Source organism: Ranitomeya variabilis, chromosome 1, assembly GCF_051348905.1.
Source record: "Ranitomeya variabilis isolate aRanVar5 chromosome 1, aRanVar5.hap1, whole genome shotgun sequence".
In the NCBI taxonomy this organism is placed as follows: domain Eukaryota; kingdom Metazoa; phylum Chordata; class Amphibia; order Anura; family Dendrobatidae; genus Ranitomeya; species Ranitomeya variabilis.
Window position 1 is genome coordinate 1,110,770,096 of NC_135232.1, and position 26,657 is coordinate 1,110,796,752.

The 26,657-nt window shown below is 49.4% G+C and overlaps 1 protein-coding gene across 1 annotated transcript in view; it reads left to right on the forward strand.

Moving 5' to 3' along the window:
* The window catches only part of MXD4 (MAX dimerization protein 4), a 74,059-nt gene that overhangs the window by 38,716 nt on the left and 8,686 nt on the right, over positions 1–26,657 (forward strand). The window contains exon 3 of the mRNA XM_077280191.1: positions 9,118–9,147. Within this exon, the coding sequence (XP_077136306.1) occupies positions 9,118–9,147 (30 nt within the window). The remainder of the gene's footprint in view (positions 1–9,117; positions 9,148–26,657) is intronic.

Genomic DNA, 26,657 nt, shown 5'->3' on the forward strand with positions numbered 1-26,657 from the left:
GTGGTCTAGTCAAAGCCCAGACCTTAATCCAATGGAGAATCTGTGGTCAGACATGAAGATTGCTGTTCACCTGAGGAAACCATCTAACTTGAAGGAGCTGGAGCAGTTTTGCCTTGAGTAATGGGCAGAAATCCCAGTGGCAAGATGTGGAAAGCTCATAGAGACTTATCCAAAGCGACTTGCAGCTGTAATTGCTGCAAAAGGGAGGATCTACAAAGTTGTGACTTTAGGGGCTTGAATAGTTATGCACATTGAAGTTTTCAGTTATTTTGTCCTATTTGTTGTTTGTTTCACAATTAAAAGAAAAACAAATGTTCACAGTTGTAGACATTACACGAGCTGATGCAATCCCTACATGAAAAATGCCAAGGGGGCGAATACTTTTGCAAGCAACTGTATATGGGGACTATGGCTCTGGGCTGACTAGTCTGAGCTCAGACCCAATTGGTTGGACTGACTGATCCCTACATACATACATAGGAAGAGACCTGTCAGTGCAGGGGAACAGGTCAGGGATCGGCCGTGTACCAGTCATCCTCCTCCGCTGGCTCTTGGACATCAGAAGCGAGTAGTCCCCACCTGGCCTTTGACTAACTACAGCTCTGGCAAAAATTAAGAGACCACCACATCAAAACCCTGTCATGGGCAGCCCAATCTCCAGACCTGAACCCCATTGAAAACATCTGGAATGTAATCAAGAGGATGATGGATAGTCACAAGCCATCAAACAAAGAAGAACTGCTTATATTTGTGCACCAGAAGCCGTGTGAAAGACTGGTGGAAAGCATGCCAAGACGCATGAAAGCTGTGATGAAAAATCATGGTTATTCCACAAAATATTGATTTCTGAACTCTTCCTGAGATAAAACATTAGTATTGTTGTTTCTAAATGATTATGAACTTGTTTTATTTACATTATTTGAGGTCTGAAAGCGCTGTTTTTTTTTTTTTTTTTTAATTTTGACAATTTTTTTCTTCGTCAGAAAAAAAAAATACAACATTTATTGCTTGGAACTTCGGAGACATGTTGTCAGAAGTTTATAGAATAAAAGAACAATTTTACATTTTACTCAAACATATACCTATAAAGAGAGAAATCAGACAAACTGAACATTTTTACCAGAGCTGTATGTTTTCTTTAAACTCTGCAGTGTTTCGGAGACAAAAATACACGGCTGCCCGTAGGTCCGACTGCTGGGACCACCACTAATCGCTAGAATTGGGGGTCCTAAAATCCCACATGTGATTGTAGTGATAGTGCACTATCTCAACCATTGCGCCGGTCATTTCTATTTCTACATCAATGCATAGAAGTATATGGATCAGTGGTTGAGAACAGTATGTGCACTGCTGTTCCTTTAGAAGTGAATGGAGCGATGGTCGAGTATGTGCAATGCTGCTCCCATAGAAGTGAATGGAGAGGTGGTCGGGTATGTGCAGTGCTGCTCCCATAGAAGTGAATGGAGCGGTGGTCGGGTATGTGCAGTGCTGCTCCCATAGAAGTGAATGGAGCGGTGGTCGAGTATGTGCAGTGCTGCTCCCATAGAAGTGAATGGAGCGGTGGTCGGGTATGTGCAGTGCTGCTCCCATAGAAGTGAATGGAGCGGTGGTCGAGTATGTGCAGTGCTGCTCCCATAGAAGTGAATGGAGGGGTGGTTGAATATGTGCAGTGCTGCTCCATTCACAAAGATGACTCCCAGCAGCGGAGGAGCCATAGCTGGCCTTACCTGCTGTCCAAGAAGGATAAGCGTCCAGACGTAGGCCGGTGTTGATGTGTGAGGTCCCTGGTGACACAGGACGGAACACATTAATGTTCCTGTGCTAACAGGTTGTAGCCAGGGTGAGCGTAGTGACAATACCTCGGGGTCTAGACATGGAGGATACAGCAGTCTACAGCCCGATGAGGAATATATAGGCAGACACCTACCCTGCTGTCTACAACACCTCACTATGGAGGCCGAGGAGTATATAGCCAGACGCACAGGGTGAATCACACACCACAGAGATGATGACATGAGAGCGAACGAGGTGACACATCCAGGTCCTACAAAGCGATGAGAAAGTCACGATTACCCAGGGATCTGATCCAGTGCACGGTATAAGACTGGGTTCGTTATGTATAAGCAAGATTTACTATAAAACTGGGCTAGTAGAGGGGATCCCACAGCATGTCTGGGTCTGGAGGACCCCACATTACACACAAAGCCCACTGGTTTCAGAAGAAAATGTCTAATACTTCTTTGATCCTGTGGTGGCGCTGCAGGGAAACTGAACAAATTTTAGTCGATCACTGGTGATCGCTACAGGACACTCAGTGATCAATTTATACCCTTGGGACTAGGTAATGATATTGTGTGTCCATTTCCATACCTTCTATAGAGCTGCACACTCGGTTCACTTCTGTAATACCCCGTTAAGAAAAGAGGGCATCCATTCACTAAAATCCAGGGGGATATTTAAAATACAAGGCCCCCCAGAGTAAGATGCTTTCACTCCCTCCTCCTGCATGTGAGACCGGGTTTAGTGGAACGTGGTCCAAGTGCCACAAGCCCCAGGTCTACTGACCCGAACTGGCCCTAGGTCTACTGACCCGAACTGGCCCTAGGTCTACTGACCCGAACTGGCCCTAGGTCTACTGACCCGAACTGGCCCTAGGTCTACTGACCCGAACTGGCCCTAGGTCTACTGACCCGAACTGGCCCCAGGTCTCGTGACCCAAACTGTCCCCGGGTCTCGTGACCCAAACTGTCCCCGAGTCTCGTGACCCAAACTGTCTCCGGGTCTCGTGACCCAAACTGTCCCCGGGTCTCGTGACCCAAACTGTCCCCGGGTCTCGTGACCCAAACTATCCCCGGGTCTCGTGACCCAAACTAGGCAGCTCCATATATGCCGGGTCGGACATCTTGGTTTGCACTAGGACTGTCTTCCACAGATTTCTGAATCTTGCCTAAGGCTATGTTCACACAGAGTTTTTGAGTTGTTTCGAGGAGGATTTTGCAACGTATCCTATTTAAAAAAAAATAATAAAAAAATCTTCAAAAAAACTCAATGTGAACATGACCTTAAACTTTAGAGGAAATTCCCCTGCAGCAACCATTCCGATACCCCACAGATACAAGTGACAAGCCTGTAGTCTCTGACAATGATGTCTGCTGAGGGCGAGGATCTTTAGGCTATGTGCACACGGTGCGGATTGGCCGCTGTGGATCTGCAGCAGTTTTCCCTGAGTTTACAGTATCATATAAACTATGGAAAACGAAATCCACTGTGCATATGCTGCGGAAAAAAACGTGCGGAAACGCTGCGTTGTTTATTCCGCAGCATGTCAATTCTTTGTGTGGATTCTGCTGCGGTTTACACCTGCTCCATAATAGGAATCCGCAGGTGGTAAAACTGCAGGTGGAATCTGCACAAAAAACGCTGGAAATCCACGGATTTTTCAAAAACTGAGCGGAAAATTCCGCACAGAAATCCGCAAAGTGTGCACATAGCCTTAGGCTTCGCTCGGTGGTTTCGTGCCCGGTGTGCGCCCATCTGTAACCAGTCACCTTTCATCTCGCAGACAGAATATTGTGGTTTTCTGTGATGATTTATGAGGGTTTTTCTGCCTTTCTCACATGCCGTGCAGTAAAGGTTCGCAGCTGCGCGCTGCGCGGGGCTTTACTTACATTGGCACTTAGAAAATCATCTGTTCCCAGTAGTTCAGCAATTCAGCCCCTAAAATGCTCCTCTTAAATATTGGCTTAGGCAAACATTGTTAGAAGATCAGCGCTGTGTCCTGCTGCTGAGACCCTCATTGATTAATCTGTGGGGAAACCTGGCAAAAAGAGCAGCAGCACCTCCGCAGGAGAAATGGGGTATTGCGCCGTACAATGATTGACCCTGTAAAGGATGGATCTACCAAGTGGTCTCTGGAGAGAGCGAGAAAAACATGCCATTTTTTGTCACTCTAGTTTATAAATGAGGGTCCTGAATAGAGAGACCCCCTATGTCAAAATGTCATTCCTCCCCCCCCCCCCCCCCCAAAGAAAAATACATTCTTTCTGAACAACCCCTTTAATTGATGGTTTCCTCTCTAGTGGAGTATTTAAATATAGGTTTTCGACATCCGTCCACCACTTTAGTTACTCGTGTGTTCACACAAAGTTTTTATTAAGGACTCCGAAATCCTCCTTAAAAATGTTGGAAAACTCTTCCTATTAATTTCTTTGGGATATCTATGATTTTTAATTTTTTTTTTATTTTGTTTTATTTATGAAAATGTTTTAGAAAATTTAATGGTGGGAAAAAAAGTGCAGGTCAATTCTTGAAGGAAACTTCTCCAAGTTTAGGCACTGACCAATCAAAACGCTACAAAGAACGATTCAGGGGAAAAAAATCTCTTCCAGGAATCCTTGAAAAAGTTAAACTCCTCCAATAACTTCCCTAAAGTGGCAGTTCCTGAAGTGGTTTCCAGTTGAAAAACTCCGAGCTCAAAGAAAAGACAAAAAAGAGTAAAACTTATCAGTGGAAACCCCTTTAAGAAGCCTTCTCCTTCCTTATGGTACACGTCTCTGAGCCTCTGTGCTGTACCTTCCCCTTTAAGAGCCCCCAGTGTTTACACATGGTAATCATTGCTGCAGCTCTGTGTAATTCATCTTCTGATCACTGAATACAGTCAGAATGTGCAGTGTAAGCAGAAAATGTTCCTGGAAAGCAAAGTAAATATTCAGTCTGCAGAGTTATGTCCCTCAAGGATCCAGTAGAAAGTATTTGCTGCAGAGGCGTCGCTCCTTGTAGTGTCCTCCCCTCTACGGCCCGAGCACCCCCAGCCGTATGGAGGAAAGTATAGCACGGTCTTATCATTGAGATCCAGTGTTTCACTCAGTCCCATTTGTATAACCTCCGCCCCCCAGGGTGTATAACCTTCACCCCCTGGTGTATAACCCCGGTCCCCTTGCCCCCAGTGTATACCCTCCGCCCCCCTCGCCCCCTGGTGTATAACTTCCACCTCCCTCGCCCCCTGGTGTATAACCTCCAGCCCCTCGCCCTCCCCAGTGTATACCCTTCGCCCCCTGGTGTATAACCTCCACCCCCCTCGCCCCCTAGTGTATAACCTCCACCCCCCTCGCCCCCTGGTGTATAACCTCCGGCCCCTCGCCCCCTGGTGTATAACCTCCGGCCCCTCACTCCCAGTTTATAACCTCCGCACTGTGCCCGCTGTAGAGTTTGGTGGAGGAGGATAATACTATGGGGGTGTTTTTCAGGGTTTGGCCTTTATTTCCAGTTAAGGGAAATCTTAATATTTCAGTATACAATTGTAGCTTCCAGCTTTTTTGGGAAGACCCATTTTTGTTCCCCATGAAGGTGCCCAGTACACAAGCTCCATACAGACATGGCGGGAAGAACAAGATCTCACAGATCCCGGACTTCAGCCCCATCCTACACCTTTGGGATCAGGTAGAACGGAGATTGTGAGCCCGTCCTCTGCCCCATCAGGGTCTGACCTCACAAATGCTCTTCTGGATGACGGGGCAAAATTCCCACAGACAGAAGTCTACAAAACCTTGTAGTGAACCTTCCCGAGAGTGAAGCTGTTCTCGCTCATGTCTGTGGATGTAGAATGGGCGGTGAGGAATCCTCTGTGGGTGTACACAGTGCTGTATATTGTGATGACTGCAATATATTAAGACAATAAAAACTTTAATAGGAGCAGGAGGAGTGCTTCTTTAATCAAATATGCTAATTAGTGTGCCCGGTGCACCCTGAGTGTGGCCAAGTGCAGTCCCAAAATATAACATGTTAGCCTATCAATTTTTTTTTTCTTACAGAGTTTACTTTATGCATTAAGTAATTTTATATTTTCAGAGATTGGGACAGACACATCTAATTCCTAATATTTTATTATTTTCTTACTAATGTTTTAAAACTTTTCACTTGATTTTTTTTTTTTGTCCCCCTAGAGGAATTTAACCTGTCATTGCCTCAACTATATGACCTTAGCATATATTGAAAATCACGGTTACCTATGTGCGAACAGGCATCCCACCAGTATTGTGCCATTTTAAAGAGGTTGAGCAAAGTACATTTTAATTACCGTAATAGATCTTGGAATACTATTAATTTACACAATTGTATGTGATTAAATAAAATGTTCCTGGGCTGAGATAATCTTCTAAATGTGCCCCTGCTGTGTACTGTGTAATGGCTGCGTCCTACCATGCAGAGCTGCTCCAGTTCATGGTCAGCGAATACCACATCTTCTGTCCAGGAAGGAAGCATAAGTCACTTAGGATAAATGCGTTTACAGGCTAAATAGCAGAGGTTTGCAGCTTTCTGAGGTAACAAAGAACCTATAGGAGAGAAGAAGCGCACGTAGGGTCATATCCGACAATTTCAGAATCTGTTATTCAGAAAACTGCTCACCTGGTGCCCCTTTGATAGGGCATGTAAACGTCAGCTGCCGCAGATCCACGGATATGTGTGTGGTATTTCCCGAGGAAGAAGTCATATATAGACTTCGAAACGCGTCGAATAAAACCACCATTCCTTTTCATCAATATGTCCGGGTTTCCATTTGTTCAGCAGCGCGGACAATATCCACAAAAATCCTTTGTATGCTTTCTGAGGTAACACATTTCCCCAGCCTGTTTTATCACAGGAGCTAGTGACTCTGCGGCGCGTCATCGTTCAAGGGAGCTTGTCATAAATCAAGGCTGTGACATATGAGCTCAGCGCCTGCTGGATCCCCTATTATGATGAGATCAGAGGGCTGGAGACATGGCAGAAACACTCACTCCTGTGATAAAACAGGCAGGGAAATGTGTTACCTCAGAAAGCTGTGAGCCCCTGCTATTTCCTCTGTATACTCACTCATCATATGTCACTTATGCTTCCTCCCCAGAGTTAACCATTAACTAGGGAAGCTTTGCATGGTTGGACACAGCCTTCACACAGAACATAGCAGGGGAAGATATGATATATTTATGCTTCTGGAGTGGTAAAAACCTTTATTCGGCACTAGCCCGGCCCAGCTTTTCCTCCTGCACTCGTATTTCGAGGCGAAGACCGGACCCCTGTTGAACATCCCCCCTTTGCCTACGAGCTTGTGACCGGGAATGTTTTCAGTGTAAATATCCAGTAATTGGATCCGCCCGCTGCGGACCGCACATTTGTTTTCATTTCAGTTCTGAACATATGTTTCATGGGTCTTACAGAATGCAGAAGGTGCCAGGTGCAAGAATCTGATGAAAAGCGAGAATAGCGCAGAAACGAAAACACCGAAAACCCTCCATAGATTGCAATCCCAGATGCTGTACTTCTACCCATTTATTCCCAGTTGTATCCACCATCATTTGCCTGCAGAGCTGACACTCGCTTGGACGCATCGTCCACTGTATACAACCCACATTTAGCAGTGTGAGATGTCATGTATCCCCCGCTGTAAAACAAAATCACATTATTTGCTCCATTAAAGGAGTTCTATATTCTTAAATGTGTGTATTTTGGACTAAAAATAAGTTTTGGAGTTGGGTTTCATGAAAAAATTTGCTTTGTTTGTCTTTAATAGACTCTTTTTTTTTCCTTTTTGTGTTGCTGGCTGAATGATGAGTTAACTGAGAATCTGTCAGTGAGCTCATTGAGGAGTTTTTACTCTTTTATCTGTATTTTTCTGAACTCCTTTGTTCTTGGTTATGATCACAGACCACATCAAAGTTGAGCCCAGCTTTGCGGTGATAAATGAGAGATGCTTTTCTGAGAGATGCTCAGAAAAAGACAAATGGAAAATGGAGCAGATCATGAGGAGAATTAACCCTGTGGTTCCTCCAGGAGTTTTACAAGGCTGTCAAACACTCGAGTAAAATTATCTCAGTTTGACGGTTCATTAATTCCTAGGTTTATACTTAATGGGCTTTTTCTGATATCACAGCATTTATTTAGATGAGCTGCACTACCAGACATGACCTTTGCACAAGAGTGGCGCTGTCTCTGAACGTGGTCATGCTTTTCCAATCCCCCATAAGAGTCTTAACTATAGTTATCAAATTATCCTGAGCTTTTGATGACCATCATTAAGGCCATAAACCCTTTCCCCCTTCGCTAGATGTAAAGAGATTAGGATGCCAGTGATAAGAAGAATGTTTATCATATTAAAGAGAACGTCTCACTTACCATACATGTGTGTGGGTGTAAATGCCGCTGTTCTCCTGAATCCGGCGCTGTTTTTCTTTTGTTCCTGCGCCTCTCCGTTCCTGAGATATGGCCTTCTCTTTTTCTGAATGAAAATGTCTGTTTATCCAAGTAGTTGTTATCCTGAGCTCTTCTGTGGGTTTCTTCACGAGGACCACACCTAGATTAGCAGTGAAGAGGAGGCCATATCTCAGGAACAGAGAGGCGCAGGAATAAAAGAAAAACCACGCCGGAATCGGGAGAACAGCGGCATTTACACCATTACATATTTATGGCAAGGGCAGGAACTCTTTAAAGGGGTATGAGGCTGAAGCTAGCCGATAGCAGAACTTCAGAACCCCATTTGTGGAATCCATGGGGTTCCCAGCAGTCAGGCTTTTATTGACCCTTTAATGATCAGAAGCCCTGTCTTTGCAAGGTTCCAGAAATCGACCCCCAGTGATCATTTAAATGATGGCATATAGTCTACTGCAGTGCCATCACTTACTCAGATGGAAACACCCCTTTAAGCACAGTGTTTATTTGTATTCCCATTGCTCACAAATGCCATGGGGTGACATCCGTTTTACCAAATGTGCCGCATTCCAAGATGCTGAGACTTTCTGGGACGGCGGCCATCCCACGCTGACAATATTATATGAGCGCTCAGTGTCTTTTGCCTGTGCATGAAATCCACCATGATGTATGATTCCTGGGCTCGTCTGGAAACTTTCTGCAATTGATTATCTCTATTATTTCCATGTTAGTTGCTGTTTTGGTGAATACAGGACTCTACTTTTGCATAGAATGTTATGGGAGATTTTTTAGTAGCGGAAACCTCCGAGCCGTGTCAAAGGGGCCTTGTCTCTCTGCAGAGCCTTTCGATACTAGAAATCAGTGGTGGTCAACATGTGTAGAACAGATTTCTAATGACATTCTCTTTTTTTTTTTTTTTTTTTTTTTTTACAGGTCATCGCACAACGAGCTAGAAAAGCACAGGTAAGATGGACACTTCTGTCACATGCTGATTGTCTACACTGGGGACAGTGGGGGAAACCTGTCACTTCAAAAACTAGTGCTATGGTTGTATAGGTCTTAGTACAACAAGAAGAATGACACCTGTATTGTAAAAATCCGATGTGCCAGCGCGGAGATATACAACTTTGAAGCCACATGCAAATGAGCCTGGAAGTGCACTGGGGGCGTGTCAGTCTACTCAGAATTCAACACGCCCTGAACATACTTAGTCTCATTTGCATTTTGCTTCAAAGCTTGATTTCTCAGCGCTGGCACATCGGATTACTACAATACAGGTATCATTTTTCTTCTTGTGCTGTGACCTACACAGCCGTAACACTAATTCCTGCAGTAAAATTGTCCTTTAACAGCCAAGACTTTATGTTATAGGTGGAGCTGTCACCTTGTAAAGGTGGAAAATGACCCCAATAACCTTATTACTAATCCACCTTGTATTCAGTGAACTTAATGGACAAATAAAAAGGGACCGGGTGCTTAAAATTCGAAGACTTTGCTCACACCAGACACTGGAGGCGCTATAATGGCCGTCCATACACTTACATGCAAAAAATCTGAGCCGACAGTAGATAAAGTGACACAGCGCGTAACAGATCACTGTCAATGCAACCGTTTCAGATCAGACATTGGTGACTATCTTAGCGGATATGCTACCATTATTCGGGGTCAGCTACGTTCTTTTAAGGGGAACATTGGGAAGTTTTGTTTTTTTCCCATAGTGCAATTTTATTAACTGAAAACAACCACTAACCTAAGTTTCAGACGACAATCTTCATTTCTGCATTCATTTTCAGATATGCAATTTGCATTTGTGAGAGTTTCAGAGATTTTTTTTTTTTTTGGGGGGGAGTGTCTCTCTCTGTAATATAGGCTGAACGTGAGGTCTTTGTGTATCCAGGCTGCTGCTGTCCTCATTAGCTCATATATCAGCACAGCCTCTATCCTGCATTAATTTTCTCTTTCCCTTCCCATAGGTTAGTGGTTATCTTCAGTTAATAAAATCGCACTAAGTTTCAGTCTACTATCTTCATTTCTGCATTCATTTTCAGATATGCAATTTGTGAGTTTGAGTTTTCTTTTCTTTTGGGGAGTGTCTCTCTCTGTAATATAGGCTGAACTTGAGGTCTATGTGTATTCAGGCATATATATCATATGCTCATATATCAGCACAGCCTCTATCCTGCATGAATTTTCTCTTTCCCTTTCTTCCTTTTCCATAGTCTGTTTTCTCCGTCCTCTCTGAGACTGTAGATACTTTCTTCCCTCTCCACACTGGAGCTCTGTGTACATCTCCTCCCCCTACACATCCCTGCTGCTATCTCTAACTCTGAGAGAAGGGACAGCCGTCAGAACAGAGGCGGGGCTCTATCACATTTTTTTTTTCAAAACGTTCCACTAGATAAAAGCCTTACAGCAGCAAAATGGTAGAAAGCTTAATGACGACTGTGGAAAGTTTGTATTTTGGAAGCTGCTGGAAAGTTTCTGTCCCTGTTTCCGGTAGAGGGCTGTGGTATCCGGCAGGCAGAGAGCAGGGTGATGTGTAGTCACCGGACCCCGCTCTGTTCCCTCCCCGGACCCCGCTCTGCTCCCTCCCCGGACCCCGCTCTGCTCCCTCCCCGGACCCCGCTCTGCTCCCTCCCCGGACCCCGCTCTGCTCCCTCGCAGACCCCGCTCTGATCCCTCCCCGGACCCTGCTCTGCTCCCTCGCAGACCCCGCTCTGCTCCCTCCCCGGACCCCGCTCTGCTCCCTTGCAGACCCCGCTCTGCTCCCTCCCCGGACCCTGCTCTGCTCCCTCGCAGACCCCGCTCTGCTCCCTCCCCGGACCCTGCTCTGCTCCCGCTCTGCTCCCTCCCCGGACCCCGCTCTGCTCCCTCCCCGGACCCCGTTCTGCTCCCTCGCAGACCCCGCTCTGCTCCCTCCCCGGACCCTGCTCTGCTCCCTCGCAGACCCCGCTCTGCACCCTCCCCGGACCCTGCTCTGCTCCCTCGCAGACCCCGCTCTGCTCCCTCCCCGGACCCCGCTCTGCTCCCTCCCCGGACCCCGCTCTGCTCCCTCCCCGGACCCCGCTCTGCTCCCTCCCCGGACCCCGCTCTGCTCCCTCCCCGGACCCCGCTCTGCTCCCTCCCCGGACCCCGCTCTGCTCCCTCGCAGACCCCGCTCTGCTCCCTCCCCGGACCCCGCTCTGCTCCCTCCCCGGACCCCGCTCTGCTCCTTCCCCGGACCCCGCTCTGCTCCTTCCCCGGACCCCGCTCTGCTCCTTCCCCGGACCCCGCTCTGCTCCCTCCCCGGACCCCACTCTGCTCCCTCCCCGGACCCCGCTCTGCTCCCTCCCCGGACCCCGCTCTGCTCCCTCCCCGGACCCTGCTCTGCTCCCTCCCCGGACCCCGCTCTGCTCCCTCCCCGGACCCCGCTCTGCTCCCTCCCCGGACCCCGCTCTGCTCCCTCCCCGGACCCCGCTCTGCTCCCTCCCCGGACCCCGCTCTGCTCCCTCCCCGGACCCCGCTCTGCTCCCTCCCCGGACCCCGCTCTGCTCCCTCCCCGGACCCCGCTCTGCTCCCTCGCAGACCCCGCTCTGCTCCCTCCCCGGACCCCGCTCTGCTCCCTCGCAGACCCCGCTCTGCTCCCTCCCCGGACCCTGCTCTGCTCCCTCGCAGACCCCGCTCTGCTCCCTCGCAGACCCTGCTCTGCTCCCTCCCCGGACCCTGCTCTGCTCCCTCGCAGACTCCGCTCTGCTCCCTCCCCGTACCCCGCTCTGCTCCCTCCCCGGACCCCGCTCTGCTCCCTCCCCGGACCCCGCTCTGCTCCCTCCCCGGACCCCGCTCTGCTCCCTCGCAGACCCCGCTCTGCTCCCTCGCAGACCCCGCTCTGCTCCCTCCCCGGACCCCGCTCTGCTCCCTCGCAGACCCCGCTCTGCTCCTTCCCCGGACCCCGCTCTGCTCCTTCCCCGGACCCCGCTCTGCTCCTTCCCCGGACCCCGCTCTGCTCCTTCCCCGCATCCCGCTCTGCTCCCTCCCAGCCTTTCCTGCCTCCAGATCTATTTCCAGTGCTGTCTGACTCACTTGCCCTTTACAGGACTCGCTGGAGCTTGTGGTCGGCCTGTTTTAATGCAAAAAATAAAGGCTCATTTAATGGGCGCAACGTCCACTACAACGCGGGTGACGATCCCCCAGTGGATGGCAATGGCAGCAGCTCCACCATGAACACACACTGTACGTCGACTTAAAGGGGATTTCTATTTTAAGGACATATATGACTTTCACAATATCTCCTACCTCACTGCCAGTGACTGAAAACATTCTTATGTATGTACAGAGGCTGGAAAACCTACCTAGACCATGTCCCGGGGTTAGGCTATACCAAACTTTCATACACTGAACAAGCCCTGAACCACCCCTTTAACTGGACGGGATCAGGAGAGGATTTTAGCTTCGAAATAAAAACTAAATAAACTAAAAGCAGAAATCTGAGCATTGGTCAACACATTCCATAAGGAAGAGGCTTATGGTAGAATCAATGTATTGATTGCACCCCCTAGTGGAGGTCTGGGGCATCACTAGCGGATCTGTGCACAGCTATATACAGATAGCTCCCTCTAGTGGAGGTCTGTGGTATCACTAGTGGATCTGATCTGTGCACAGCTATATACAGATAGCTCCCTCTAGTGGAGGTCTGGGGCATCACTAGTGGATCTGATCTGTGCACAGCTATATACAGATAGCTCCCTCTAGTGGAGGTCTGGGGCATCACTAGCGTATCTGTGCACAGCTATATACAGATAGCTCCCCCTAGTGGAGGTCTGGGGCATCACTAGTGGATCTGATCTGTGCACAGCTATATACAGATAGCTCCCTCTAGTGGAGGTCTGGGGCATCACTAGTGGATCTGATCTGTGCACAGCTATATACAGATAGCTCCCTCTAGTGGAGGACAGGGGCATCACTAGCTGATCTGTGCACAGCTATATACAGATAGCTCCCTCTAGTGGAGGTCTGGGGCATCACTAGTGGATCTGATCTGTGCACAGCTATATACAGATAGCTCCCTCTAGTGGAGGTCTGGGGCATCACTAGTGGATCTGATCTGTGCACAGCTATATACAGATAGCTCCCTCTAGTGGAGGTCTGGGGCATCACTAGCGTATCTGTGCACAGCTATATACAGATAGCTCCCCCTAGTGGAGGTCTGGGGCATCACTAGTGGATCTGATCTGTGCACAGCTATATACAGATAGCTCCCTCTAGTGGAGGTCTGGGGCATCACTAGTGGATCTGATCTGTGCACAGCTATATACAGATAGCTCCCTCTAGTGGAGGACAGGGGCATCACTAGCTGATCTGTGCACAGCTATATACAGATAGCTCCCTCTAGTGGAGGTCTGGGGCATCACTAGTGGATCTGATCTGTGCACAGCTATATACAGATAGCACCCCCTAGTGGAGGTCTGTGGTATCACTAGTGGAGCTGATCTGTGCACAGCTATATACAGATAGCTCCCTCTAGTGGAGGTCTGGGGCATCACTAGTGGATCTGATCTGTGCACAGCTATATACAGATAGCACCCTCTAGTGGAGGTCTGGGGCATCACTAGTGGATCTGATCTGTGCACAGCTATATACAGATAGCTCCCTCTAGTGGAGGTCTGGGGCATCACTAGTGGATCTGATCTGTGCACAGCTATATACAGATAGCTCCCTCTAGTGGAGGTCTGTGGTATCACTAGTGGAGCTGATCTGTGCACAGCTATATACAGATAGCTCCCTCTAGTGGAGGTCTGGGGCATCACTAGTGGATCTGATCTGTGCACAGCTATATACAGATAGCTCCCTCTAGTGGAGGTCTGGGGCATCACTAGTGGATCTGATCTGTGCACAGCTATATACAGATAGCACCCTCTAGTGGAGGTCTGTGGCATCACTAGTGGAGCTGATCTGTGCACAGCTATATACAGATAGCACCCTCTAGTGGAGGTCTGGGGCATCACTAGTGGATCTGATCTGTGCACAGCTATATACAGATAGCTCCCTCTAGTGGAGGTCTGTGGTATCACTAGTGGATCTGATCTGTGCACAGCTATATACAGATAGCTCCCTCTAGTGGAGGTCTGTGGCATCACTAGTGGATCTGATCTGTGCACAGCTATATACAGATAGCTCCCTCTAGTGGAGGTCTGGGGCATCACTAGTGGATCTGATCTGTGCACAGCTATATACAGATAGCACCCTCTAGTGGAGGTCTGGGGCATCACTAGCGTATCTGTGCACAGCTATATACAGATAGCTCCCTCTAGTGGAGGTCTGGGGCATCACTAGCGTATCTGTGCACAGCTATATACAGATAGCACCCTCTAGTGGAGGTCTGGGGCATCACTAGTGGAGCTGATCTGTGCACAGCTATATACAGATAGCTCCCTCTAGTGGAGGTCTGGGGCATCACTAGTGGAGCTGATCTGTGCACAGCTATATACAGATAGCACCCTCTAGTGGAGGTCTGGGGCATCACTAGCGTATCTGTGCACAGCTATATACAGATAGCACCCTCTAGTGGAGGTCTGGGGCATCACTAGCGTATCTGTGCACAGCTATATACAGATAGCTCCCTCTAGTGGAGGTCTGGGGCATCACTAGTGGATCTGACCTGTGCACAGCTATATACAGATAGCACCCTCTAGTGGAGGTCTGGGGCATCACTAGCGGATCTGATCTGTACACAGCTATATACAGATAGCTCCCTCTAGTGGAGGACAGGGGCATCACTAGCGTATCTGTGCACAGCTATATACAGATAGCTCCCTCTAGTGGAGGTCTGGGGCATCACTAGCGGATCTGATCTGTACACAGCTATATACAGATAGCTCCCTCTAGTGGAGGTCTGGGGCATCACTAGTGGATCTGATCTGTGCACAGCTATATACAGATAGCTCCCTCTAGTGGAGGTCTGGGGCATCACTAGTGGAGCTGATCTGTACACAGCTATATACAGATAGCACCCTCTAGTGGAGGTCTGGGGCATCACTAGTGGATCTGATCTGTGCACAGCTACATACAGATGGCTCCCTCTAGTGGAGGTCTGGGGCATCACTAGTGGAGCTGATCTGTACACAGCTATATACAGATAGCACCCTCTAGTGGAGGTCTGGGGCATCACTAGTGGAGCTGATCTGTACACAGCTATATACAGATAGCTCCCTCTAGTGGAGGTCTGGGGCATCACTAGTGGAGCTGATCTGTACACAGCTATATACAGATAGCTCCCTCTAGTGGAGGTCTGGGGCATCACTAGTGGAGCTGATCTGTACACAGCTATATACAGATAGCTCCCTCTAGTGGAGGTCTGGGGCATCACTAGTGGAGCTGATCTGTACACAGCTATATACAGATAGCACCCTGTAGTGGAGGTCTGGGGCATCACTAGTGGATCTGATCTGTACACAGCTATATACAGATAGCTCCCTCTAGTGGAGGTCTGGGGCATCACTAGTGGAGCTGATCTGTACACAGCTACATACAGATAGCTCCCTCTAGTGGACGTCTGGGGCATCACTAGTGGAGCTGATCTGTGCACAGCTATAGACAGATAGCACCCTCTAGTGGAGGTCTGGGGCATCACTAGTGGATCTGATCTGTGCACAGCTATATACAGATAGCTCCCTCTAGTGGAGGTCTGGGGCATCACTAGTGGAGCTGATCTGTACACAGCTATATACAGATAGCACCCCCTAGTGGAGGTCTGGGGCATCACTAGTGGATCTGATCTGTGCACAGCTATATACAGATAGCTCCCTCTAGTGGAGGTCTGGGGCATCACTAGTGGATCTGATCTGTACACAGCTATATACAGATAGCTCCCTCTAGTGGAGGTCTGGGGCATCACTAGTGGATCTGATCTGTGCACAGCTATATACAGATAGCTCCCTCTAGTGGAGGTCTGGGGCATCACTAGTGGAGCTGATCTGTACACAGCTATATACAGATAGCACCCCCTAGTGGAGGTCTGGGGCATCACTAGTGGATCTGATCTGTGCACAGCTACATACAGATAGCTCCCTCTAGTGGAGGTCTGGGGCATCACTAGTGGATCTGATCTGTACACAGCTATATACAGATAGCTCCCTCTAGTGGAGGTCTGGGGCATCACTAGTGGATCTGATCTGTGCACAGCTATATACAGATAGCTCCCTCTAGTGGAGGTCTGGGGCATCACTAGTGGAGCTGATCTGTACACAGCTATATACAGATAGCACCCCCTAGTGGAGGTCTGGGGCATCACTAGTGGAGCTGATCTGTACACAGCTATATACAGATAGCTCCCTCTAGTGGAGGTCTGGGGCATCACTAGCGGAGCTGATCTGTGCACAGCTATATACAGATAGCTCCCCCTAGTGGAGGTCTGGGGCATCACTAGTGGATCTGATCTGTGCACAGCTATATACAGATAGCTCCCTCTAGTGGAGGTCTGGGGCATCACTAGTGGATCTGATCTGTGCACAGCTATATACAGATAGCTCCCTCTAGTGGAGGTCTGGGGCATCACTAGTGGATCTGATCTGTGCACAGCTATATACAGATAGCACCCCCTAGTGGAGGTCTGGGGCATCACTAGTGGATCTGATCTGTGCACAGCTATATACAGATAGCACCCCCTAGTGGAGGTCTGGGGCATCACTAGTGGATCTGATCTGTGCACAGCTATATACAGATAGCACCCCCTAGTGGAGGTCTGGGGCATCACTAGCGGAGCTGATCTGTACACAGCTACATACAGATAGCTCCCTCTAGTGGAGGTCTGGGGCATCACTAGTGGAGCTGATCTGTGCACAGCTATATACAGATAGGCTCCCTCTAGTGGAGGTCTGGGGCATCACTAGCGGAGCTGATCTGTACACAGCTATATACAGATAGCTCCCTCTAGTGGAGGTCTGGGGCATCACTAGTGGAGCTGATCTGTGCACAGCTATATACAGATAGCTCCCTCTAGTGGAGGTCTGGGGCATCACTAGCGGAGCTGATCTGTACACAGCTATATACAGATAGCTCCCTCTAGTGGAGGTCTGGGGCATCACTAGTGGATCTGATCTGTGCACAGCTATATACAGATAGCACCCTCTAGTGGAGGTCTGGGGCATCACTAGTGGATCTGATCTGTGCACAGCTATATACAGATAGCTCCCTCTAGTGGAGGTCTGGGGCATCACTAGTGGATCTGATCTGTGCACAGCTATATACAGATAGCTCCCTCTAGTGGAGGTCTGGGGCATCACTAGTGGATCTGACATGTGCACAGCTATATACAGATAGCTCCCTCTAGTGGAGGTCTGGGGCATCACTAGTGGATCTGATCTGTGCACAGCTATATACAGATAGCACCCCCTAGTGGAGGTCTGGGGCATCACTAGCGGATCTGATCTGTGCACAGCTATATACAGATAGCACCCTCTAGTGGAGGTCTGGGGCATCACTAGTGGATCTGATCTGTGCACAGCTATATACAGATAGCACCCTCTAGTGGAGGTCTGGGGCATCACTAGTGGATCTGATCTGTGCACAGCTATATACAGATAGCACCCTCTAGTGGAGGTCTGGGGCATCACTAGCGGAGCTGATCTGTGCACAGCTATATACAGATAGCACCCTCTAGTGGAGGTCTGGGGCATCACTAGTGGATCTGATCTGTGCACAGCTATATACAGATAGCACCCTCTAGTGGAGGTCTGGGGCATCACTAGTGGATCTGATCTGTGCACAGCTATATACAGATAGCACCCTCTAGTGGAGGTCTGGGGCATCACTAGTGGATCTGATCTGTGCACAGCTATATACAGATAGCACCCTCTAGTGGAGGTCTGTGGTATCACTAGTGGAGCTGATCTGTGCACAGCTATATACAGATAGCTCCCTCTAGTGGAGGTCTGGGGCATCACTAGTGGATCTGATCTGTGCACAGCTATATACAGATAGCTCCCTCTAGTGGAGGTCTGGGGCATCACTAGTGGATCTGATCTGTGCACAGCTATATACAGATAGCACCCCCTAGTGGAGGTCTGGGGCATCACTAGTGGATCTGATCTGTGCACAGCTATATACAGATAGCTCCCTCTAGTGGAGGTCTGGGGCATCACTAGTGGATCTGATCTGTGCACAGCTATATACAGATAGCTCCCTCTAGTGGAGGTCTGGGGCATCACTAGTGGAGCTGATCTGTGCACAGCTATATACAGATAGCTCCCTCTAGTGGAGGTCTGGGGCATCACTAGTGGATCTGATCTGTGCACAGCTATATACAGATAGCTCCCTCTAGTGGAGGTCTGGGGCATCACTAGTGGATCTGATCTGTGCACAGCTATATACAGATAGCTCCCTCTAGTGGAGGTCTGGGGCATCACTAGTGGATCTGATCTGTGCACAGCTATATACAGATAGCTCCCTCTAGTGGAGGTCTGGGGCATCACTAGTGGATCTGATCTGTGCACAGCTATATACAGATAGCTCCCTCTAGTGGAGGTCTGGGGCATCACTAGTGGAGCTGATCTGTACACAGCTATATACAGATAGCTCCCTCTAGTGGAGGTCTGGGGCATCACTAGTGGATCTGATCTGTGCACAGCTATATACAGATAGCTCCCTCTAGTGGACGTCTGGGGCATCACTAGTGGAGCTGATCTGTACACAGCTATATACAGATAGCTCCCTCTAGTGGAGGTCTGGGGCATCACTAGTGGATCTGATCTGTGCACAGCTATATACAGATAGCTCCCTCTAGTGGACGTCTGGGGCATCACTAGCGGAGCTGATCTGTGCACAGCTACATACAGATAGCTCCCTCTAGTGGAGGTCTGGGGCATCACTAGTGGAGCTGATCTGTGCACAGCTATATACAGATAGCTCCCTCTAGTGGAGGTCTGGGGCATCACTAGTGGAGCTGATCTGTGCACAGCTATATACAGATAGCTCCCTCTAGTGGAGGTCTGGGGCATCACTAGTGGAGCTGATCTGTGCACAGCTATATACAGATAGCTCCCTCTAGTGGAGGTCTGGGGCATCACTAGTGGAGCTGATCTGTGCACAGCTATATACAGATAGCACCCTCTAGTGGAGGTCTGGGGCATCACTAGTGGATCTGATCTGTGCACAGCTATATACAGATAGCTCCCTCTAGTGGAGGTCTGGGGCATCACTAGTGGAGCTGATCTGTACACAGCTATATACAGATAGCTCCCTCTAGTGGAGGTCTGGGGCATCACTAGTGGAGCTGATCTGTGCACAGCTATATACAGATAGCACCCTCTAGTGGAGGTCTGGGGCATCACTAGCGGAGCTGATCTGTGCACAGCTACATACAGATAGCTCCCTCTAGTGGAGGTCTGGGGCATCACTAGTGGATCTGATCTGTGCACAGCTATATACAGATAGCTCCCCCTAGTGGAGGTCTGGGGCATCACTAGTGGATCTGATCTGTGCACAGCTATATACAGATAGCACCCTCTAGTGGAGGTCTGGGGCATCACTAGTGGATCTGATCTGTGCACAGCTATATACAGATAGCACCCTCTAGTGGAGGTCTGGGGCATCACTAGCGGAGCTGATCTGTGCACAGCTATATACAGATAGCTCCCTCTAGTGGAGGTCTGGGGCATCACTAGTGGATCTGATCTGTGCACAGCTATATACAGATAGCACCCCCTAGTGGAGGTCTGGGGCATCACTAGTGGATCTGATCTGTGCACAGCTATATACAGATAGCTCCCTCTAGTGGAGGTCTGGGGCATCACTAGTGGATCTGATCTGTACACAGCTATATACAGATAGCTCCCTCTAGTGGAGGTCTGGGGCATCACTAGTGGATCTGATCTGTGCACAGCTATATACAGATAGCACCCTCTAGTGGAGGTCTGGGGCATCACTAGTGGAGCTGATCTGTGCACAGCTATATACAGATAGCTCCCTCTAGTGGAGGACAGGGGCATCACTAGCGGAGCTGATCTGTGCACAGCTATATACAGATAGCTCCCTCTAGTGGAGGTCTGGGGCATCACTAGTGGAGCTGATCTGTACACAGCTATATACAGATAGCACCCCCTAGTGGAGGTCTGGGGCATCACTAGTGGATCTGATCTGTGCACAGCTACATACAGATAGCTCCCTCTAGTGGAGGTCTGGGGCATCACTAGTGGATCTGATCTGTACACAGCTATATACAGATAGCTCCCCCTAGTGGAGGTCTGGGGCATCACTAGTGGATCTGATCTGTGCACAGCTATATACAGATAGTACCCCCTAGTGAAGGTCTGGTGCATCACTAGTGGAGCTGATCTGTGCACAGCTATATACAGATAGCTCCCTCTAGTGGAGGTCTGGGGCATCACTAGTGGATCTGATCTGTGCACAGCTATATACAGATAGCTCCCTCTAGTGGAGGTCTGGGGCATCACTAGTGGAGCTGATCTGTACACAGCTATATACAGATAGCTCCCTCTAGTGGAGGTCTGGGGCATCACTAGTGGATCTGATCTGTGCACAGCTAGATACAGATAGCTCCCTCTAGTGGAGGTCTGGGGCATCACTAGTGGATCTGATCTGTGCACAGCTATATACAGATAGCTCCCTCTAGTGGAGGTCTGGGGCATCACTAGTGGATCTGATCTGTGCACAGCTATATACAGATAGCACCCCCTAGTGGAGGTCTGGGGCATCACTAGTGGATCTGATCTGTGCACAGCTATATACAGATAGCACCCCCTAGTGGAGGTCTGGGGCATCACTAGTGGATCTGATCTGTGCACAGCTATATACAGATAGCACCCCCTAGTGGAGGTCTGGGGCATCACTAGCGGAGCTGATCTGTACACAGCTACATACAGATAGCTCCCTCTAGTGGAGGTCTGGGGCATCACTAGTGGAGCTGATCTGTGCACAGCTATATACAGATAGGCTCCCTCTAGTGGAGGTCTGGGGCATCACTAGCGGAGCTGATCTGTACACAGCTATATACAGATAGCTCCCTCTAGTGGAGGTCTGGGGCATCACTAGTGGAGCTGATCTGTGCACAGCTATATACAGATAGCTCCCTCTAGTGGAGGTCTGGGGCATCACTAGCGGAGCTGATCTGTACACAGCTATATACAGATAGCTCCCTCTAGTGGAGGTCTGGGGCATCACTAGTGGATCTGATCTGTGCACAGCTATATACAGATAGCACCCTCTAGTGGAGGTCTGGGGCATCACTAGTGGATCTGATCTGTGCACAGCTATATACAGATAGCTCCCTCTAGTGGAGGTCTGGGGCATCACTAGTGGATCTGATCTGTGCACAGCTATATACAGATAGCTCCCTCTAGTGGAGGTCTGGGGCATCACTAGTGGATCTGACATGTGCACAGCTATATACAGATAGCTCCCTCTAGTGGAGGTCTGGGGCATCACTAGTGGATCTGATCTGTGCACAGCTATATACAGATAGCACCCCCTAGTGAAGGTCTGGGGCATCACTAGCGGATCTGATCTGTGCACAGCTATATACAGATAGCACCCTCTAGTGGAGGTCTGGGGCATCACTAGTGGATCTGATCTGTGCACAGCTATATACAGATAGCACCCTCTAGTGGAGGTCTGGGGCATTACTAGTGGATCTGATCTGTGCACAGCTATATACAGATAGCACCCTCTAGTGGAGGTCTGGGGCATCACTAGCGGAGCTGATCTGTGCACAGCTATATACAGATAGCACCCTCTAGTGGAGGTCTGGGGCATCACTAGTGGATCTGATCTGTGCACAGCTATATACAGATAGCACCCTCTAGTGGAGGTCTGGGGCATCACTAGCGGAGCTGATCTGTGCACAGCTATATACAGATAGCTCCCTCTAGTGGAGGTCTGGGGCATCACTAGTGGAGCTGATCTGTACACAGCTACATACAGATAGCTCCCTCTAGTGGAGGTCTGGGGCATCACTAGTGGATCTGATCTGTGCACAGCTATATACAGATAGCACCCTCTAGTGGAGGTCTGGGGCATCACTAGCGGAGCTGATCTGTGCACAGCTATATACAGATAGCACCCTCTAGTGGAGGTCTGGGGCATCACTAGTGGATCTGATCTGTGCACAGCTATATACAGATAGCACCCTCTAGTGGAGGTCTGGGGCATCACTAGTGGATCTGATCTGTGCACAGCTATATACAGATAGCACCCTCTAGTGGAGGTCTGTGGTATCACTAGTGGAGCTGATCTGTGCACAGCTATATACAGATAGCTCCCTCTAGTGGAGGTCTGGGGCATCACTAGTGGATCTGATCTGTGCACAGCTATATACAGATAGCTCCCTCTAGTGGAGGTCTGGGGCATCACTAGTGGAGCTGATCTGTACACAGCTATATACAGATAGCTCCCTCTAGTGGAGGTCTGGGGCATCACTAGTGGATCTGATCTGTGCACAGCTATATACAGATAGCTCCCTCTAGTGGACGTCTGGGGCATCACTAGCGGAGCTGATCTGTGCACAGCTACATACAGATAGCTCCCTCTAGTGGAGGTCTGGGGCATCACTAGTGGAGCTGATCTGTGCACAGCTATATACAGATAGCTCCCTCTAGTGGAGGTCTGGGGCATCACTAGTGGAGCTGATCTGTGCACAGCTATATACAGATAGCTCCCTCTAGTGGAGGTCTGGGGCATCACTAGTGGAGCTGATCTGTGCACAGCTATATACAGATAGCACCCTCTAGTGGAGGTCTGGGGCATCACTAGCGGAGCTGATCTGTGCACAGCTACATACAGATAGCTCCCTCTAGTGGAGGTCTGGGGCATCACTAGTGGATCTGATCTGTGCACAGCTATATACAGATAGCTCCCCCTAGTGGAGGTCTGGGGCATCACTAGTGGATCTGATCTGTGCACAGCTATATACAGATAGCACCCTCTAGTGGAGGTCTGGGGCATCACTAGTGGATCTGATCTGTGCACAGCTATATACAGATAGCACCCTCTAGTGGAGGTCTGGGGCATCACTAGCGGAGCTGATCTGTGCACAGCTATATACAGATAGCTCCCTCTAGTGGAGGTCTGGGGCATCACTAGTGGAGCTGATCTGTGCACAGCTATATACAGATAGCACCCCCTAGTGGAGGTCTGGGGCATCACTAGCGGAGCTGATCTGTACACAGCTACATACAGATAGCTCCCTCTAGTGGAGGTCTGGGGCATCACTAGCGGAGCTGATCTGTGCACAGCTATATACAGATAGCTCCCTCTAGTGGAGGTCTGGGGCATCACTAGTGGATCTGATCTGTGCACAGCTATATACAGATAGCTCCCTCTAGTGGAGGTCTGGGGCATCACTAGTGGAGCTGATCTGTGCACAGCTATATACAGATAGCACCCTCTAGTGGAGGTCTGGGGCATCACTAGTGGAGCTGATCTGTGCACAGCTATATACAGATAGCACCCTCTAGTGGAGGTCTGGGGCATCACTAGTGGATCTGATCTGTGCACAGCTATATACAGATAGCACCCTCTAGTGGAGGTCTGGGGCATCACTAGTGGATCTGATCTGTGCACAGCTATATACAGATAGCTCCCTCTAGTGGAGGTCTGGGGCATCACTAGTGGATCTGATCTGTGCACAGCTATATACAGATAGCACCCTCTAGTGGAGGTCTGGGGCATCACTAGTGGATCTGATCTGTGCACAGCTATATACAGATAGCTCCCTCTAGTGGAGGTCTGGGGCATCACTAGTGGATCTGATCTGTGCACAGCTATATACAGATAGCTCCCTCTAGTGGAGGTCTGGGGCATCACTAGTGGATCTGATCTGTGCACAGCTATATACAGATAGCACCCTCTAGTGGAGGTCTGGGGCATCACTAGTGGATCTGATCTGTGCACAGCTATATACAGATAGCACCCTCTAGTGGAGGTCTGGGGCATCACTAGTGGATCTGATCTGTGCACAGCTATATACAGATAGCACCCCCTAGTGGAGGTCTGGGGCATCACTAGCGGATCTGATCTGTGCACAGCTATATACAGATAGCACCCTCTAGTGGAGGTCTGGGGCATCACTAGTGGATCTGATCTGTGCACAGCTATATACAGATAGCACCCTCTAGTGGAGGTCTGGGGCATCACTAGTGGATCTGATCTGTGCACAGCTATATACAGATAGCTCCCCCTAGTGGAGGTCTGGGGCATCACTAGTGGATCTGACATGTGCACAGCTATATACAGATAGCACCCTCTAGTGGAGGTCTGGGGCATCACTAGCGGAGCTGATCTGTGCACAGCTATATACAGATAGCACCCTCTAGTGGAGGTCTGGGGCATCACTAGTGGATCTGATCTGTGCACAGCTATATACAGATAGCACCCTCTAGTGGAGGTCTGGGGCATCACTAGTGGATCTGATCTGTGCACAGCTATATACAGATAGCACCCTCTAGTGGAGGTCTGGGGCATCACTAGTGGATCTGATCTGTGCACAGCTATATACAGATAGCACCCTCTAGTGGAGGTCTGGGGCATCACTAGTGGAGCTGATCTGTGCACAGCTATATACAGATAGCACCCTCTAGTGGAGGTCTGGGGTATCACTAGTGGAGCTGATCTGTGCACAGCTATATACAGATAGCTCCCTCTAGTGGAGGTCTGGGGCATCACTAGTGGATCTGATCTGTGCACAGCTATATACAGATAGCACCCCCTAGTGGAGGTCTGGGGCATCACTAGTGGATCTGATCTGTGCACAGCTATATACAGATAGCTCCCTCTAGTGGAGGTCTGGGGCATCACTAGTGGATCTGATCTGTGCACAGCTATATACAGATAGCTCCCTCTAGTGGAGGTCTGGGGCATCACTAGTGGAGCTGATCTGTGCACAGCTATATACAGATAGCTCCCTCTAGTGGAGGTCTGGGGCATCACTAGTGGATCTGATCTGTGCACAGCTATATACAGATAGCTCCCTCTAGTGGAGGTCTGGGGCATCACTAGTGGAGCTGATCTGTACACAGCTATATACAGATAGCTCCCTCTAGTGGAGGTCTGGGGCATCACTAGTGGATCTGATCTGTGCACAGCTATATACAGATAGCTCCCTCTAGTGGACGTCTGGGGCATCACTAGTGGAGCTGATCTGTACACAGCTATATACAGATAGCTCCCTCTAGTGGAGGTCTGGGGCATCACTAGTGGATCTGATCTGTGCACAGCTATATACAGATAGCTCCCTCTAGTGGACGTCTGGGGCATCACTAGCGGAGCTGATCTGTGCACAGCTACATACAGATAGCTCCCTCTAGTGGAGGTCTGGGGCATCACTAGTGGAGCTGATCTGTGCACAGCTATATACAGATAGCTCCCTCTAGTGGAGGTCTGGGGCATCACTAGTGGAGCTGATCTGTGCACAGCTATATACAGATAGCTCCCTCTAGTGGAGGTCTGGGGCATCACTAGTGGAGCTGATCTGTGCACAGCTATATACAGATAGCTCCCTCTAGTGGAGGTCTGGGGCATCACTAGTGGAGCTGATCTGTGCACAGCTATATACAGATAGCACCCTCTAGTGGAGGTCTGGGGCATCACTAGTGGATCTGATCTGTGCACAGCTATATACAGATAGCTCCCTCTAGTGGAGGTCTGGGGCATCACTAGTGGAGCTGATCTGTACACAGCTATATACAGATAGCTCCCTCTAGTGGAGGTCTGGGGCATCACTAGTGGAGCTGATCTGTGCACAGCTATATACAGATAGCACCCTCTAGTGGAGGTCTGGGGCATCACTAGCGGAGCTGATCTGTGCACAGCTACATACAGATAGCTCCCTCTAGTGGAGGTCTGGGGCATCACTAGTGGATCTGATCTGTGCACAGCTATATACAGATAGCTCCCCCTAGTGGAGGTCTGGGGCATCACTAGTGGATCTGATCTGTGCACAGCTATATACAGATAGCACCCTCTAGTGGAGGTCTGGGGCATCACTAGTGGATCTGATCTGTGCACAGCTATATACAGATAGCACCCTCTAGTGGAGGTCTGGGGCATCACTAGCGGAGCTGATCTGTGCACAGCTATATACAGATAGCTCCCTCTAGTGGAGGTCTGGGGCATCACTAGTGGATCTGATCTGTGCACAGCTATATACAGATAGCACCCCCTAGTGGAGGTCTGGGGCATCACTAGTGGATCTGATCTGTGCACAGCTATATACAGATAGCTCCCTCTAGTGGAGGTCTGGGGCATCACTAGTGGATCTGATCTGTACACAGCTATATACAGATAGCTCCCTCTAGTGGAGGTCTGGGGCATCACTAGTGGATCTGATCTGTGCACAGCTATATACAGATAGCACCCTCTAGTGGAGGTCTGGGGCATCACTAGTGGAGCTGATCTGTGCACAGCTATATACAGATAGCTCCCTCTAGTGGAGGACAGGGGCATCACTAGCGGAGCTGATCTGTGCACAGCTATATACAGATAGCTCC